The sequence below is a fragment of the Zeus faber genome (assembly GCF_960531495.2).
Source record: "Zeus faber genome assembly, chromosome: 1".
Taxonomy (NCBI): Eukaryota; Metazoa; Chordata; class Actinopteri; order Zeiformes; family Zeidae; genus Zeus; species Zeus faber.
Genome location: NC_137193.1, coordinates 30,652,215 through 30,667,729, shown reverse-complemented (window position 1 = coordinate 30,667,729; position 15,515 = coordinate 30,652,215). Strand labels below are relative to the sequence as shown.

The following is a 15,515-nucleotide window of genomic DNA, read 5'->3' as shown; positions in this document are numbered from 1 at the left end:
ATTTTTCATCCTGTCAAGCCGAACAATCTCGGCTCATTGGCAGAAGATCATTTTTAAAATTTTCTTTTTCAAACATTGCTTTTTCATGGTGGTGTTGGATGGACATTCATCATTCCCACTGAGGCCAAACAAAGCCAAAGTTTTTTGCTACAAAATGCTGCCGTGCTGTGCATCCCTGGTGTGCTTAAGCAGCTACACCTCCTTATGCCCCCCACCCCCACCACAGACACACACACACACACACACACACACACACAAATGCGCCATCTGTGCTGATTGAACGCAACATCAGCGGCTCTGATAACCTGCTGACGTTCCCTTCCTCAACGTGGGAGAGATCGGGGTTCTGCCTACTCTTAAGAACAGCATCGCTTTTTCACGCACGCATCCTATCAGAACACGTGTGTGTGTGTGTGTGTGTCTGTGTGTGTATTTATTTACAGTATGGTTTTGCCCCACTAGTTCCAGATGAGTGTGCGACCTCGCTTAACCCCCCGCCATTCTCTCTTTTAAACATTCTGTCTCTCGATTTCTCTTTCCGTCCTTTCCCCCAGCTATCGCCATGACGACAGACGAGGCAGCGGAGAGCCAGCAGAAGAAGCCGGGCCAGCGGGAGGAAGAGCGTGGCCGGGACCCGGGGCCCTCGGAACACCAGGAGGCCACACCGCAGAGCCCTGGCTCGCCCTCGCCCGAGGACGACCGGCAGCTGAGGCCGCGCACGCGCACCTCGGCCGGCCGCGGCCTCTCGCGCCTCTTTTCCTCCTTCCTGAAGCGCCGCTCGCAGTGCGAGGCCGACAGCGGCGACGGCGCTGACAAGGGGGCGGAAGGGGACGAGCCCAAGGCGCCCATCGCCGATCCTGAGCCCGAGCTGAGGATTGAGGGAGAGGCGGCGCCCGACCAGCATTCGGTCAGCAGCGCCGAGGCTCTGGTAAGCAGGAGAAATCGTATTTTATTTTATTCTATATAATTATGTTGGTTTTGTATCAGCTCAAAGCATATAAATAAAAAATATATTGCTCACATAAAATAATAGTTTAAAAATAACACATGTAAAGGTAAACAAAAAAATTGTAGTAAACAATGCAACCTCGCTGCAAAAAAAGAAAAATAAACTACACAAAGCTACGTAACTATTTATTGTGCAAATCATGCAAATTGCATGATTTGCAATTCCTGACAAGTATTCCATATGTATATTTTTATGTAAAATGGGAAGGGTTAGGTCGACATTTGATTCCTCTACTAACTCCATCTTGATGTATAAGCACTGGTTTTGGTTCAATACTTGGCTGATAGTGGGCATCAGTGTCAAAAAATAACCCAACAATGCAATTTGAATGCCTACAGCCATACCAAATATGGAACATATGCAGGAAAAGTCGCTAGATTTTCGTCTTTTAGAAGCATGTTGAGCTAAAATAGATTTTCCATCGCTCATCACGTTCTGCTTGTACTTTAGGTGCTTAAAGTTCGGAATTTGTTTCGACAGTGTAAAACGTGGCTAACAACTCATCACGAGTATACAAATGCAAAAAAAGGCCTCCGAGTCTTAAAGGAACTTGGAAGGAAGTGCATCAGGTTCTGTTGATCGGTTCATCAGCGATCAGCGATCCACAACCTGCTGTTATAATGTATCAATCCCTTTATATGGACCACCGCTGTCCCGAAAGGAATATAATGGATATGCCGCTGCCAGCACACAACCTAGAGGTCCAAACGCTGAATGAAATGAGATTTGCTGGATAAGAGCCGCTAGCCTGGTCCTGAAACAGAAAATAAAACCAAACTTAGACACATCCATCGATAAGTGGCTAAAGATGCGGGGTGCATCAGTTATTGGTAGAAGGTTGACCGTTCTAGCTGTTGACTGACTGAATGACCAAAAGTATTATTATAGTCTGTGGTTTGTCATTGTGCCGAGCCAAATAAGCCCAGTGTGCTTCCAAATGCGTGTACGTCCGCTCTTTTATTTCTGTTTCCATTGCTATTGTTCATTTTTAAGGTTAATTATATGTTGGTGAATATCCCTACCACCGTTTTTTCTTGTTCACTGGTGACATATTAGATCTATTTTATAGTTATTTTGTCAATTTATAGGTTCATATTTAACGTTTACTGTTAAGTCTAGTAGTGTGCATTACAAAGTTTAGACATTTTATTATTTATCTTTAGTTCATTTTGTTGGGAGGTTTGCTGTTAGGTTTATTTTATTGTCTACCTCATGGTTTATTGTCATGGAAGCGTGGGGGGGTCTATTTTTCTATTTTACTGCCTTCTTATTGTCATTGCCTATTTTGGTGCACACTGCTTTGACACTGTAATCTCTAACACGGTGAATAAAGTTTCTATCTATCCAAGTTGCTCGAGGATTTTCAGGGAAAGAGAAACCAACAGCCGTGCCCAAGCCCCGAACGGAAGACTTCCACAAGGTCAGCCCCGTTTTTGCGTCTACGATAACTTTAAAGTGAGACGGACTGTGTTGCGTCCCTGTGTCCTCCCCAGCCCGCCCAGGTAGAGCAGAAAGAGGAGGCGGACACCGAGGACGAGGGCGGGGAGGGCAAGGACAAAGACACCGACAAGGACAAGGGAGAGGACGGAGGAGCCCTGGAGAAGGACAAGGAAGAGGCGGAGCCCTTCCCCAAGGGGGAGGGAGAGAAGGAGGGAGAGGGGGAGAAGACGTCGGAGGGAGAGGGGGAGAAGACGGCGGAGGGAGATGCCCAAGCGGTGAAGGCTCCCCGGCGGCCCAAGATCATGCAGATCAAGGTCACGCTGCTGGACGACACTCTGTTTGAGTGCGAGCTGGACGTAAGAGTCGAGGACAAAAACATTCTATTCTCCCGCCATTTTTGTTCTCACCATTTTGTAATTATATATATGTGTGTGTGTGTGTGTGTGTGTGTGTTTGTGTGTGTGTGTGTGTGTCATAGAAACATGCCAAAGGCCAGGAGTTGTTTGTCAAAGTGTGTGACCACCTTAACCTGCTGGAGAGAGACTACTATGGCATCGCCATTTGGGAAACACCCGTCATGAAGGTGAGAACTCAACCCCAAAACCCTAAACACTTTAACGGGAATGTCGGAAAAAGTCCCAAGTTAGGCGAGAAATACAGTATAATATTCATCTCAATATCTTCCCATAACTACTTCACTTGTCAGACTTGGATGGACGTCACCAAGGACATCCGCAGGCAGGTGCTAGGTGAGTTTCACGCAGTCCCTCAACACCGATTCCATGTTCAATTTGTTTATTTCTGCTTTTTTCACACATCTGCATTTCTTCTATCTTTTTCCTTCTACAGGCGCCAACTACAACTTCACCTTTAATGTTAAATTCTACCCGCCCGATCCAGCTCAACTTTCGGAAGACATCACGAGGTACCAGGCTAAAGTACTGTCTGTCTGCAATGGTAGAGAGGTGGCTGATCGGGCCGGTTTGATTGCTAGATTGTTCCAGGGACATTATAATTGTACTTCTCTTCTTTTTTTAAATTGATGATGACCCAGGACAGAGGGTATATAGAACTCCCAATTCCACCCTTGTTACCAGAGACGGGATTAATCGAGTGCTTCCCAATTAGATACCATGACAATATTAGAGTGCCATTGTGATTAATGCAATGGAGTCAGCAGAGCCAAAATACAATCAAGATATTTAAATTAATGAATGAATTATTTCTCTCCCTGCGTTACATACCTGCTAATGCTTCCTCGTGAAGACGTTTCAATCATCAGTGGCTTTGGTCAATAACCCCTTTATGTGCAGTTTCCACAAATCTACTGTATTGATTTTATGTAAATGGATTGTACTGTGGGTTCATAACGTAGCATATTCATGTGTTTGTTTACCTGCGGAGTCGAAACAAACCACCTTGACAGATTCAGGAGCATCTTTTCATGTCTATTCATCCACCTTTCGCACGATCGTGGTTGCTGCTGAGGGGGTTGGGATGAACGGGCTTCCTCCGTAGCTGCGTAGGTTGTTTCGCCGACCTCTGTGTTCCCTCGCGCACCAGGTACTACCTGTGCCTCCAGCTGCGCAAGGACATCCTGTCGGGCCGCCTGCCCTGCTCCTTCGTCACCCTGGCGCTCCTGGGCTCGTACGCCCTGCAGTCAGAGCTGGGCGAGCACGACCCCGAGGTGCACGGACTAGATTACGCCAAGGACATGAAGCTGGCCCAGGGCCAGACCAAGGAGCTAGAGGAGAAGATGATGGAGCTGCACCGCACCTACAGGTGAGGAACACAGACAACCGCCGGAACGTTTCAGGAACCACAGGTTTAGTTCTCAGGGCTGAGGAAGTTTTTTTTCTACAGGAGGACCTTAGTTCTGAAATTGGTTCCACTTGGTTAGTTCCTGGTCCCCCCCAAAATAATCCCCACAAGCGAGGTGGAACTTTTGATGCAATGGGAAACATCGGGGGGGCGGAGATTGTAGCACTGAACAATGCATATTGGTCAAACAGAAGCTACGCACGAATCAAGTACAAAACTATTTTAGGTTCTACTGAGGTTCCCATTTCAGAAGGTTCTAAAGCCTCTCACAGGAGGTCAGAGGTCAGGATCGGTAATGGTGCGGAATCCCCTCAAGCCGGTCAAAGGGTTAAATTTCCTGTTCAATACCACTTGGGTGATGGAACCAAGATCATATGGATGAAGGCAATCTGCCAACTTACTATACTTATCAATGATATTTAGAAATTGATTAGCACTAGCTAGATCAATGGGAAATCTTACTGTTAATCTATATTAATTTGAAGGTGTATTTCTAATAATTCACACATAATATGCTGTATTAGGCTGTAATTCTTCTTCAGAGGTTGGAGACCTTGCCTGATTTTCCTTGATTTTCCTCTCCTCCCAGGGCGATGAGCCCGGCTCAGGCAGACATGATGTTCCTGGAGAACGCCAAGAAACTCTCCATGTATGGAGTAGACCTTCACCAGGCCAAGGTGAGATCCAAGCTGGTCCACAGCCTTAACTGCGCTTGGTTGATTCATCAGTCAAGGTTGTTTGAATTTCCAGAGGATGTTTTGTACATAAGGCCCAGCCCAGTTTCATGAGGTTGTCCTCAAAATGTGACACTTATGCAATAAATGCTATTTGTTTAATCAACATCTTTGTCAAAAAAGATATGAAGATCTCTTCTATATTGTATGAGATGATCCAGTAAAAAGCCCCCAATAGATTGAACAAACGCTCCCAACAGCAGCCTCTGTTCCATTTACGCGTACATTGTATGCATATGTTAGTATATAAGCATGACTGTCCCAAAAATAAAAAGAATAAGGAAGGCACGCCTTGTAGGCTTTCACAGCAGAAATTAGGTCAATCCGTTTGCATCAAACCGGGGATTTAAATAAACTACGGGAGTAATAATTTTAAAGCGTCTGCTGCCCTCTAGCGGATGAAAGGGAGCATAGCAAATTTTATTTTCATAAAGATGCAGTGTACATGGAGGTACTGTGTTTGTTGTGCAACTGTAACAACTGTTGTGTTCATAGATTATTTACATTATATGTCATAATAATTGAGTCTGAATAATATACTGTAATACAGTACACACATCAAACCTTGAAATCATCTTGAAATCATCATTGAAGCCAAAAGGAAAGTCCATGGAATCTCCACTAGGGATGTACAAGACTTTTAAAATTGTGGACTAGTTAATGGGTGGTCTGAACAAAGAATCATATTGTTGGTGTGTGCAAAAAGACATTTGAGTTATAATGGAAATAACAACTAAGATGTTGTCCTTATTATTATTAATATTTCAATTTGTTTTTTTTATGTAAATAGGCAATATACATTCAAATAGAGAATCAAATTTGAGAAAATCCTGTAGGACTAATTAATCTCTTAAAATGTTGATATTTGAAAAAAAAAAAATTATACAGGAAATGAATGAAATTTAAAAAAAAAACATAAGCTTAAGTTAGAGCTCCCTCAACAGAGCCACTCAAGCTTTTAAATGTCTTTGTAAGATAATTACGGATTCTCCTAGAGTTCTCTCAAATTTTTATCCCTTGTGTGAATGCTTCTAGCCTTATTGTTAGCTGGTTATAGTCAAGTGAGTACAGATAATCAGTTCCCTGAAGCTAGTTTAATGTTATGGGTTCACTCTTTGCCTTTCAAACACCTTACGTATGTGCAATCCACCGTCCGTGCCTCTCAGGATCTGGACGGCGTGGACATAATGCTCGGTGTGTGCTCCAGTGGGCTGATGGTCTACAAAGACAAGCTGAGGATCAACCGGTTCCCCTGGCCCAAGGTCCTCAAGGTCTCCTACAAACGCAGCAGCTTCTTCATCAAAATAAGGCCGTCTGAGGTACGCCGTCATAGCGTCATTGAGAAGTGAGGGTATCTGAGAGATATAAAGCTGTAGATGTCCCCACCTTGTACTGTACGGTATGTGTCTGCGTGTCAGTTCCTAGGTCGGCCCTTGGGAATCCATCGATCCAGGCAGTGCCCTTTGATGCGCATTTCTGAAATGTCTGGCTCTGTTTCTCCGCCATTTACAGCTGGAGCAGTACGAAAGTGCAATCGGCTTCAAACTGCCCAATTACAAGGCGTCCAAGAAGCTGTGGAAGGTGTGCGTGGAGCATCACACCTTCTTCAGGTGAGACCTCAGGTGAAAGGTGCTCCCTTTCTTGTCCCCGCTGCTGAGATGTTGTGAGTATGTGTGCTGTTCCACAACAAAAATCCAACATGGTTCATCCCTGTGTGCAGGCTGACTTCCACAGAGGTCGCCACCACCCCCAGGAAGTTCCTGGCTCTGGGCTCCAAATTCCGGTACAGCGGGCGAACCCAGGCGCAGACTCGGCAAGCCAGCTCTCTGATCGACAGGCCCGCTCCCCTGTTCCAGCGCTCCTCCAGCAAGAGGAATTCACGGAGTCTGGACGGAGGTACGTTGGTGTCAAATGGCTCTTGGCCTGGGTTTCGCTGGACAGCGTGTACAGGGGAAACTGTCGTAATTGCGGCCTCTTTTACATCCATCTGTCGGCTTTATTTACCTCTCTATGTCTGGTGTCTGAAACAAATTAAACGGTGTTATGATAAGACTTTCTGACACAGAAAGGGAGAAAAATTTGAATCTACTTTCTAACGTTATCTAGACCAGGGGTTCTCAAACTATGGGTCCTGACCCCCGGGGGGAATCGCCAGATGATTTTCTGAACACACGCAAAAAAAAAGTTAAAAAGGGTTTTAAGAAAAAAATGAAAATAATTTTCAGTGGATGCACAATGAAGAACTTTTCAGTAAACTACATTTTCCGTAACAGAGACAGTGTGTGTCCCTGTAGCCATAGCAACTCACTCTCCCAATCCTGTCCAGGGAGAGGAGACCAGGGCCGTAGCCGGAACAAATTGAACGAGGGCGGTCGGTTAGGGTTAGGGTTAGGGTTAGTCGGTCTTCACAGGGGGACTGTGGACAGGGGGTGGTCCGGTTTGGAGAGACGGAGAACGGGGATGCGCAGCGGAGCCGAGATTGTTTCCTCTTCATACGCATTTGGGTACGGGTAGGGGGGCATGAGATGCACCATGGGGGGCATTGCACCCCGATGCCCCGTCCATTTGGTCACCTGTACCACAAACAAACAAGAATACTTTTGAGTGATAAGGACAAAGATGGGGTGGAAAATGACACAACAGCTCATGAATGTCAAATGTGTCAAAAATCATAGCGTCACAAATTATAATTTTTACGGTACAAATCTGCACAAATGCGGCACAAACGGCAATTTTATTCAAATTGGAATCACATGGGGTGCCGCGGGTTTGTACGTGTACTTGAATATGGTCTCAGATTGAACATCGGCGAGTCAGAATGACGGGGTCGCGAGACTTTTTGACCATTTCTTTGGGGGTCGCCAGCCAAAAAAGTTTGAGAACCTCTGATCTGGACGACCGAGCGTTGTTTATTTCGACTTGAAAATTGAATCTCTTCGCAACGGGATCGCCAGGGTAGACCACTAAGTAATTAAAGTACAGTAAATTCACCGAATCTACCACCAGCCTAAACTACCAAACTGTTTATAACAGTGAGATTCAGTCCTTGAAAATACCTTGAAATTATAGCTATTATCCCTGTTTAGTCACCTACTAAACCTTCACTTTCAATATCTTTTCAATGTCTATTCAGTCCATCAACTGATCACGCTCTTGAGGGAGAGGGAGAGGACACACCAGACTCCTCAGGTTCCGTCCCACCCCGTGGGACGTATCCTCGTATTATCGTATCGACGTATTATCGGTTGTCTCTGGGTGTTGGAAAACAGTGTGGAAAACTGCTCCGTCTCTCCATTATGAGAGATCTCTGCTGAAGCAAATACTTAGACTGTGGTGTCCTACTGTTATGAGACTGCGGAATGCACCGTACTATAAAGACCGGAGTGGAAAAATAGACTGGGAGGAGGGGGGAAGAGATTAAATATGCCCGTTAATCCCGGTGAAGTGCCCCTAAAAACGGAATCATATTTGGAATCATTCCGCCTTTTTCACTGCTCCGTGCCCTCCATCACCCTGTAACGTCCCCTTCAGCTCACTGCGATGTCAGCTCACCTGTGATGAGTGTCAACACATCTCATGCAAGTGCCGAGAAAGAGACTTTAAGAGATTTAAAGGATGGCACCGACTCACCGAGGGAGAGACAGGAATTCATTGTGATATGTCAGAAAGGTTCGACCAGAGACAGAATATATTTATAGAGGAGACAGGGCACTCTGCCCGTTCTTTTAATGGAAAAATATGAAACGCATGAGATCGCATGAGACGTTGACACAACGACGTATGACACAAAACAGACAATAAAAAAAGGCAATAAACCATGGCACGACACCACGGTTTTCTGTTGTTGACTGTCCGTGGCCACAAAGCGGTCAAAGCGAGCTCCACGCTCAAAACACTTCACGGTCCCGCATGCGGGAAAAAAAGTCAATAACTTCTGATTTTGATTTTGATATGAATCGGATATGAAATGATCGAATGATACAGAGATATTCCCGTCTATTTACGTGCCAATGTCTGGAAATGGGCCGTAAATTTGGGCTTCTACCTGGGTGTCATGTTTCCACTATTGCGAGTGTTACCTTTCCCACTAAAGTCAAAAGCTAGATAGCGGGTTAGCGGGTGTGCGGTGGAAAAGTGGTACTGTATTAGTGCAACAATTCCCAACTGTGGAATTTCTAGTGCTCAAACTAGAACAACACAGGAAATTGGCCTCAGTGGTGACTTTATTGTATGTGTTGTGTCAATCAGACCTCATAAAGTAACACATTTAACTTAATACATTAGATTGAGTCGAAGGAACGTACAAAACAACAAGGTTATCTCAAGGGAATTACTGATTTGTTTAAAGCTGAGCAACGAATAAAGCTACGGGGCTTTTTCTGATACTGTGAAACCTCTCAAGCTTGTGATAGTCCCAAATCTCCTCCTCTGGGGACCAACCACTCCGCCTCCTGCTGCTACTATCCGCCTCTCCGGAGAATTCCCTATCTACCTCCTACCAGCTTTACTCTCCAAACGGGGCTTTACCGCTCTCTGTGCTGCACAGCCAGCACGGCAGATGCCAAGACGGGTTGTTTGAAGGTGGCACAGCCTGGTGCTCGGAATAGTTGAAAGTGTCTGAGAGCTCGAACCCATGCCTCCATGTTCCTTGGAGGACTAGAATCAAACACCGAGGTTTTTAGAGGTCATTTTTACATATGCTTTTATTCTGAAAATCCCATGTTGAAGACGGCAACTTATGCCTCATTACATTGAACTAAATGGTCCATATGGTTATACAATATACTGTATATCAGGTCGCATATTGTGAGAAAATTTGAGGTCTTATCGTCTCATTAAATTGCGAAATTGTGCAATGCATTATGACAAATTTTTGACATATTGAATTATTACCCAGTTAGAAACTAGGTTGAGAGGATAGGTTCGCTATTTTTCAAAGAAGGCCTTATTAAAATGTTGGTTCCCATCATTTATAACTGTTCATAATGAAACCTAGCTGAACACTACTATTGAGAAACCACTCTGCTGCAGCTTCTCACTGTGCTTACATGCAGTCCAATGGGGCAAAGGTTTAAGCCAAAAAAATCCCCTCAAATCTGCTTTTAGAAAACAGAACAAAATCACTTTAATGTCCCATGTGTCTTTTTGTACTTTTAAACATTTTGAATAACAGTTATATCACATTTTATTTCGAATTATTTTCTGCAATTGCAGAAGTACATCCATTCCTATTACGGTGGCCACAGCCGGTTGTCAATAAAGCCCCGAAAGGCCTGATAAAATGCACAGTCTGCCACCATTTATTTTCTTGACATAACATATACTGTAAATACATGGCGGACAATATTGTGAGTTTTCCGTTTATAAAATAGCTGATTTAACATACTTTTTAAGGCTTAAATGCACAGCGAGAAGCTGCAGCAGAGTGGTAAGGGTGGAAGAACAGGTGAAAAAATGGTGAACCTCCCACCTCCAGGGAGGGGAAAGGGAGGAAGAGACAGAGTCGTTCGGGTCCTGTCTGCAGGAGGAGAAGGGGGGAATCGCCCTGAGACCCAGAGAAGGGCTCAAGTCTAGGGGCCAGGAGGAAGAGGCCGCGAGACCCAACCTTACTGACGAAGTTGGATTGACGAAAAAAAACAAAACTGATCTCTACCGTTCCCCGAAGTGACTTTGGCATTTCCAGAGTTGACGCCGGAACTCACCGCGTGCTATTTACGCGCTCTTCTGCACTTCAAATGTCAACCGCTGTATTTTATTTTGCTGTTAGTCGCCCGGGGAGCGTCCCACAACTGCTGCTGCGCCGCAGATGAATCGATATTTCTTCCTGTGGGAGACAATCAGTCGTGTGCCTTTGTGTTTCTGCCGCTCTCGGATTTCCAATAGGGTTAATCGTCGGGCATTTCCATTTCTGGGTGTACCCTGAGACTGTAACGACTCCAATTTCCACCAGTTAACTTTGTCCGTATAGTAGTCAGACATCTTTGTTGTGTATGGAACGCACTTGTTTTCCGCCCCCTTGAGTCTGGTCCGCACCCAGTAGAAACACATTCTCTGCACTACATGGTGTTCTCCCCGCATCATATAAGACCACGATAAAGACCATGGTCTGTGTTTGTGTGTTCCGTACAATGGGAACGGGGTTTTGCTATAGGCCTCAGGAGTGGGTAGTAGCTCTATTGGTTATATAAATATATACACTGTATATATATAAATATTATTTTAACTATATATTTATATAGTTATATAAAACTAGTGGTATGCTGTCTTAATGTATATTGTGGGTGCTCTGCAATGGTGAATCACGGGCCCCTTTTACACAGCCTGTTCAAGGCGGGAATGTTGTGCCTTTATTCAGCCTCGCCATTCTGCGTAAAAGGTACAACCACCGAACTGGGGGGCAATGGTAATCTGGCGCTGAGCCGACAGCGGAAGTAGTCACAGAGCTAAAACGGGGCCGAAACGACATCTGTCTGAAAGGGACAGCCGGCATGTTGGGACAAGGGTGTGACGTTTTTTAATGACGTGTTATGTGTGCGACCCGCCACCGTGACTGCTGCATTCACACGGAACACCGGGAGACGTCAAACCGGTCGTCATGTTAGTGAACATCAGCATGACGGCCGCCCGGCAGAGAACATTGGCAACAGTACAGGGCATTTGCTGTGCAGGGTTTAAATATTTTAACTTTTCGCTGTCCTGTGCTACGGAATTGCAGCCGGATGTTACGTAGGTGAGGAGCCGACTCTACTGCGCATGTATGCTGCGGCTGCCTGCCGGTCTGGAGTTTTGCACTGCAGTGACGGACCCGGTACATGCCGTTTTCTCTGGAATATTGCTCTTAAAGGGCTTAAATAAAAACTGGATTGATATAAAAGTTGTTTTTTTCTATTTATCAATTGCTTGGAGTCTGTTTGGTGCTTGTAGTGAGGAAGCTGATAGAGGATTGGACAAGGTGGCGCACGTGGCACAGATGGTCCGGTGATCAAGTTGCGGCTCCAGGTTATTACCTGTATAATAATATTAAATATGAATAATTTATAATAAAAGGTCATAGAAGAAGGGCCAGTGGGCCACTTCTATTGCCAGTGGAAACCAGGTGATCAGCTATTGATCACTCCAGTTCATTGATGTCTGTTGCCCCACGTGTACTGTATGTTTTACGTCACACTAGTGGCCGGCGCTGTTGTGTTACATGTCATGTCCCATGATCGCGCCTCTGATCCGGAAAGCCAGCATCCTATCTAAAATCACATGCCGGGTGGCATTATGCTACCTTTGTTTGGTTCAGTGTCAAAAAGCAAAGCCACCATATTGACGGGTCTTCTTTATGGCAGTATTGCGGGATCTCTGTATAAAAGCGGCAAAGGTTGTTGTGTGCTTTGGATGATCCTGCAGCCCTTTCAGTAAGCCAGTCATGATGTATGAGTATTTTCTCAATATCAGTCAAACACGTAAAAACAATAGGTAACAATACTGAAGTAATAAAATAAAAACAGAAAACATTGGCAATACAAATTCAACCTCAAAATGAACAGTAAGTAATAAACATAAAGGTAAAAATAAAATTTACCAAGAACAAATTTAACAAGAACAATTTGACCATATACAATAAACGTAAAATTGAACAATACACAAGAAAAATAAACCTAAGCATAAACAGTTAATATGAAAACATTCGCAACGTACAATAAACCTAGAAAATAAATAAACCCAAAAATTTCTAAATCCAAAATGTTAAAGTTTTTCACATTGCAATCCATGAACATTCTTAAGAATGGAGTGCACTGAAATGATTTGTCCAAAGGCCTAGTCCACTTTTACAGAGATTCTGACAGTATCGTTAAATGCCGTGAAAAAAAAATCGAGAAATAATTCCTTTCTTTTTTTACCTAAAACATCAAAGAAAAAATGGATTTTTAATTTTATCGTATGATCGATATTATCGATAATGTAAAATTCGATGGAAGTAGCTTCACAGCTGGAGCTCATCTAATTATTTTGGGGAAGAGATGTCCGCTTTGAGCCAGAAACACTGTGACCTATTAAATAACCCATGTCGCTGGGTTAGAGAAATGTCTAAGTGGAGAGCAGAGGCTCAGGGCAAATGACCAATGGAGTCATTTGATATGATATGTTGGGAGGGAGGCCTTGAGGGGAATGTGTCATGTCCTGCGAAGACGAGCTTGATTCACACATTGACTTTTATTATTTGTTTAGTTAATTGTGATGCAAAAAAAAAAAAAAAGATAAAAAAAATCCATGTATTGGGTTCACGCTCTAGTTGGTTTGAATCCAAAAAGCTCTAGAAAAAAAAAATCTAGACAATAATAATCTGGTCTTTAGAAAAGAGGATTAACAGGGGGCTTTAATTTTATAGATAGAGGTTATGTAAAAGAATAATAAACAGAAAGAACTGAAAGATGAATTAACGCATAGCAGACTTAAACAAGACCCTTCCACAGACTATACATCAATTGGATTAACGTATTTCTGCTAAGGTCTCACATTAAAAGTTGTCTAATCCAATTTGGAATGCTCTGTTACCACCTTTGTCAAATCCATTCCAAAATGGAATCACAGAATACAATTTATTACATTAATACAATTTCTAATGATGCATAAAAATCATGTGAACTGAAACGAAATCTGCTTAAATGCTGAACAATAGATCAACGCATTTGAAAAGGAATTCAATCCCGAAATAGTATGTTCAACTAGCGTATGCTGGTAAAGTGTTGTCTGCCACGCAGTTTTAGGGACATCTAAACATGTATTTCTCAAGTATTTTCAAGTGTGTACAGATGGCCAAAAATACCTTTTTCAGCCAAAGATAAAAAGTAAATAGACTTTATATATACGTATATAAGTCTATGTGTATATATATATATATATATATATACAGTATCAGTATATATATAAATATAAAAGGTCATAAATAAGGTCAATACAATAACTGATTAAATAAACCAAGACAAACTTTGTAAAAACAATGTCATTTTGGATGATTTGTTGGTGAATAATAATAATAATAATAATAATAATAATTATTATTATTATTATTATTATTATTATTATTATTATTATTATTATTATTATTATTATTATTATTATAAATATAGCAGCTGGCAGCAATACACAGGGTCTACTTTAGTCGTGTTTGGTATGTATTACAGTTTTCAGGGTTCTCTGAAACGCAGCACAATTTTCAGAGTTTACATTGAAGGCCGCATCAGCTCCCCCAGTCTGTCGTCTCCTGGTTGCTAATGTCACGGAGCAACCACTATGTGGTCTCCACAGCGCAACCCTCCTGTCTTTAAAACAACCGTCTATGTTTGCCCGTAAACCACGACTACTCGTTGTTATAACTCACCGTGTTTTCTGTGGAAGTACAGCTGCACTCTCAGTGACGGACAGGTGACCGTCTGGTGCCGTGTCGGGGAATGATGACGTAGTGACAGAAACGTGACCGTCTGATGCCGTGTGAAGCAACAATGACTGAGTGACTTTCTGTGATTATTTATAGTTTTCCGGGTCCTAGTTTTCCAATGCATTCCGAGTCCATGAAACACATCATGGACTCCGTTTCTATGTTATGACTTACTTGAATCCTGCAAAGTAAGGAGAGACACAACGAACAGAATGCCTTCATATACAAAAAGAGCAAAAGAGATAAAATATCAAACGAAAAGCCCTGCCGACGTCAAGCAGGTAAGATGATACACAGACACCTACACACGGGCAGTTTGTAACCACTAGAGCGATGGAATCTCCGCCACGCAGCTTGCACGATGCGAATGGACATCCGGAGCCACAACCTGCAGTTGTATAACGAATTGGATGATGAAAGTGTGCAGCGTTTTTTACTAACTTCTACAAAAATGGACAGATTTGGATTAAACTCGGAGGACAGCTTGTCAGAACTGACATCCATGACATCCAGAGACTACTGACGTCAAATTTTAATTGTCAAAAACAATATGGATACAGTAATAATAATAATAATGATAATAATATAATAATAATAACTTCAATGCAACTCTTCCCCTCCTCCCCCTTTGTAGCCATGGCGTCCACGCCGGACAAGAACACCCGCCCCGTCAGCGCTCCCATCATGTCCCCTGTGTCCCCGGGCGAGGCCACCCCGTCGCCCCTGCCCTCCGGCCTGCACCGCAGCGAGCGCCGCGAAGCGTCCACCCCCAAGGGCCGCTCTTCCCGCTCGGCCGAGCGAAAGGCGGAAGCGAAGGCGGCTGCGGCGGGGCGTGCGGGGGAGTCCGCCAAGACCCAGAGTCCCCGACAGGAGCCCGCTGCGGATATCAAGGTAGGGGACAAAAAACGCCATTTGGTCTCATGTGTGTTTAAGGTACAAACTGGGTTAATAATCAGCCTTTTCTTATGGTCAACTCTTCTGTGGTATACGGATACATGTACGCATGTGAAGTGCCTACGTTTCATCTAGGGCTGCCAAAATGAATGCAAAATGAACAAAAACTGAAAATACTTTTTTTTAAATA

The 15,515-nt window shown here is 43.7% G+C and overlaps 1 protein-coding gene across 1 annotated transcript in view; it reads left to right on the top strand.

Annotated features, from left to right (window-relative positions):
* Positions 1-562: 562 nt before the first annotated feature.
* Positions 563-15,515, top strand: part of epb41a (erythrocyte membrane protein band 4.1a) — a gene marked incomplete at its 5' end in the record, with an annotated part of 33,315 nt that continues 18,362 nt past the window's right edge. Inside the window, 11 exons of the mRNA XM_080013719.1 lie at positions 563-928; positions 2,503-2,805; positions 2,928-3,032; positions 3,156-3,198; positions 3,299-3,374; positions 4,013-4,231; positions 4,860-4,947; positions 6,171-6,323; positions 6,517-6,614; positions 6,725-6,900; positions 15,066-15,322. Coding sequence (XP_079869845.1) covers positions 563-928; positions 2,503-2,805; positions 2,928-3,032; positions 3,156-3,198; positions 3,299-3,374; positions 4,013-4,231; positions 4,860-4,947; positions 6,171-6,323; positions 6,517-6,614; positions 6,725-6,900; positions 15,066-15,322 — 1,884 coding nt within the window. The remainder of the gene's footprint in view (positions 929-2,502; positions 2,806-2,927; positions 3,033-3,155; positions 3,199-3,298; positions 3,375-4,012; positions 4,232-4,859; positions 4,948-6,170; positions 6,324-6,516; positions 6,615-6,724; positions 6,901-15,065; positions 15,323-15,515) is intronic.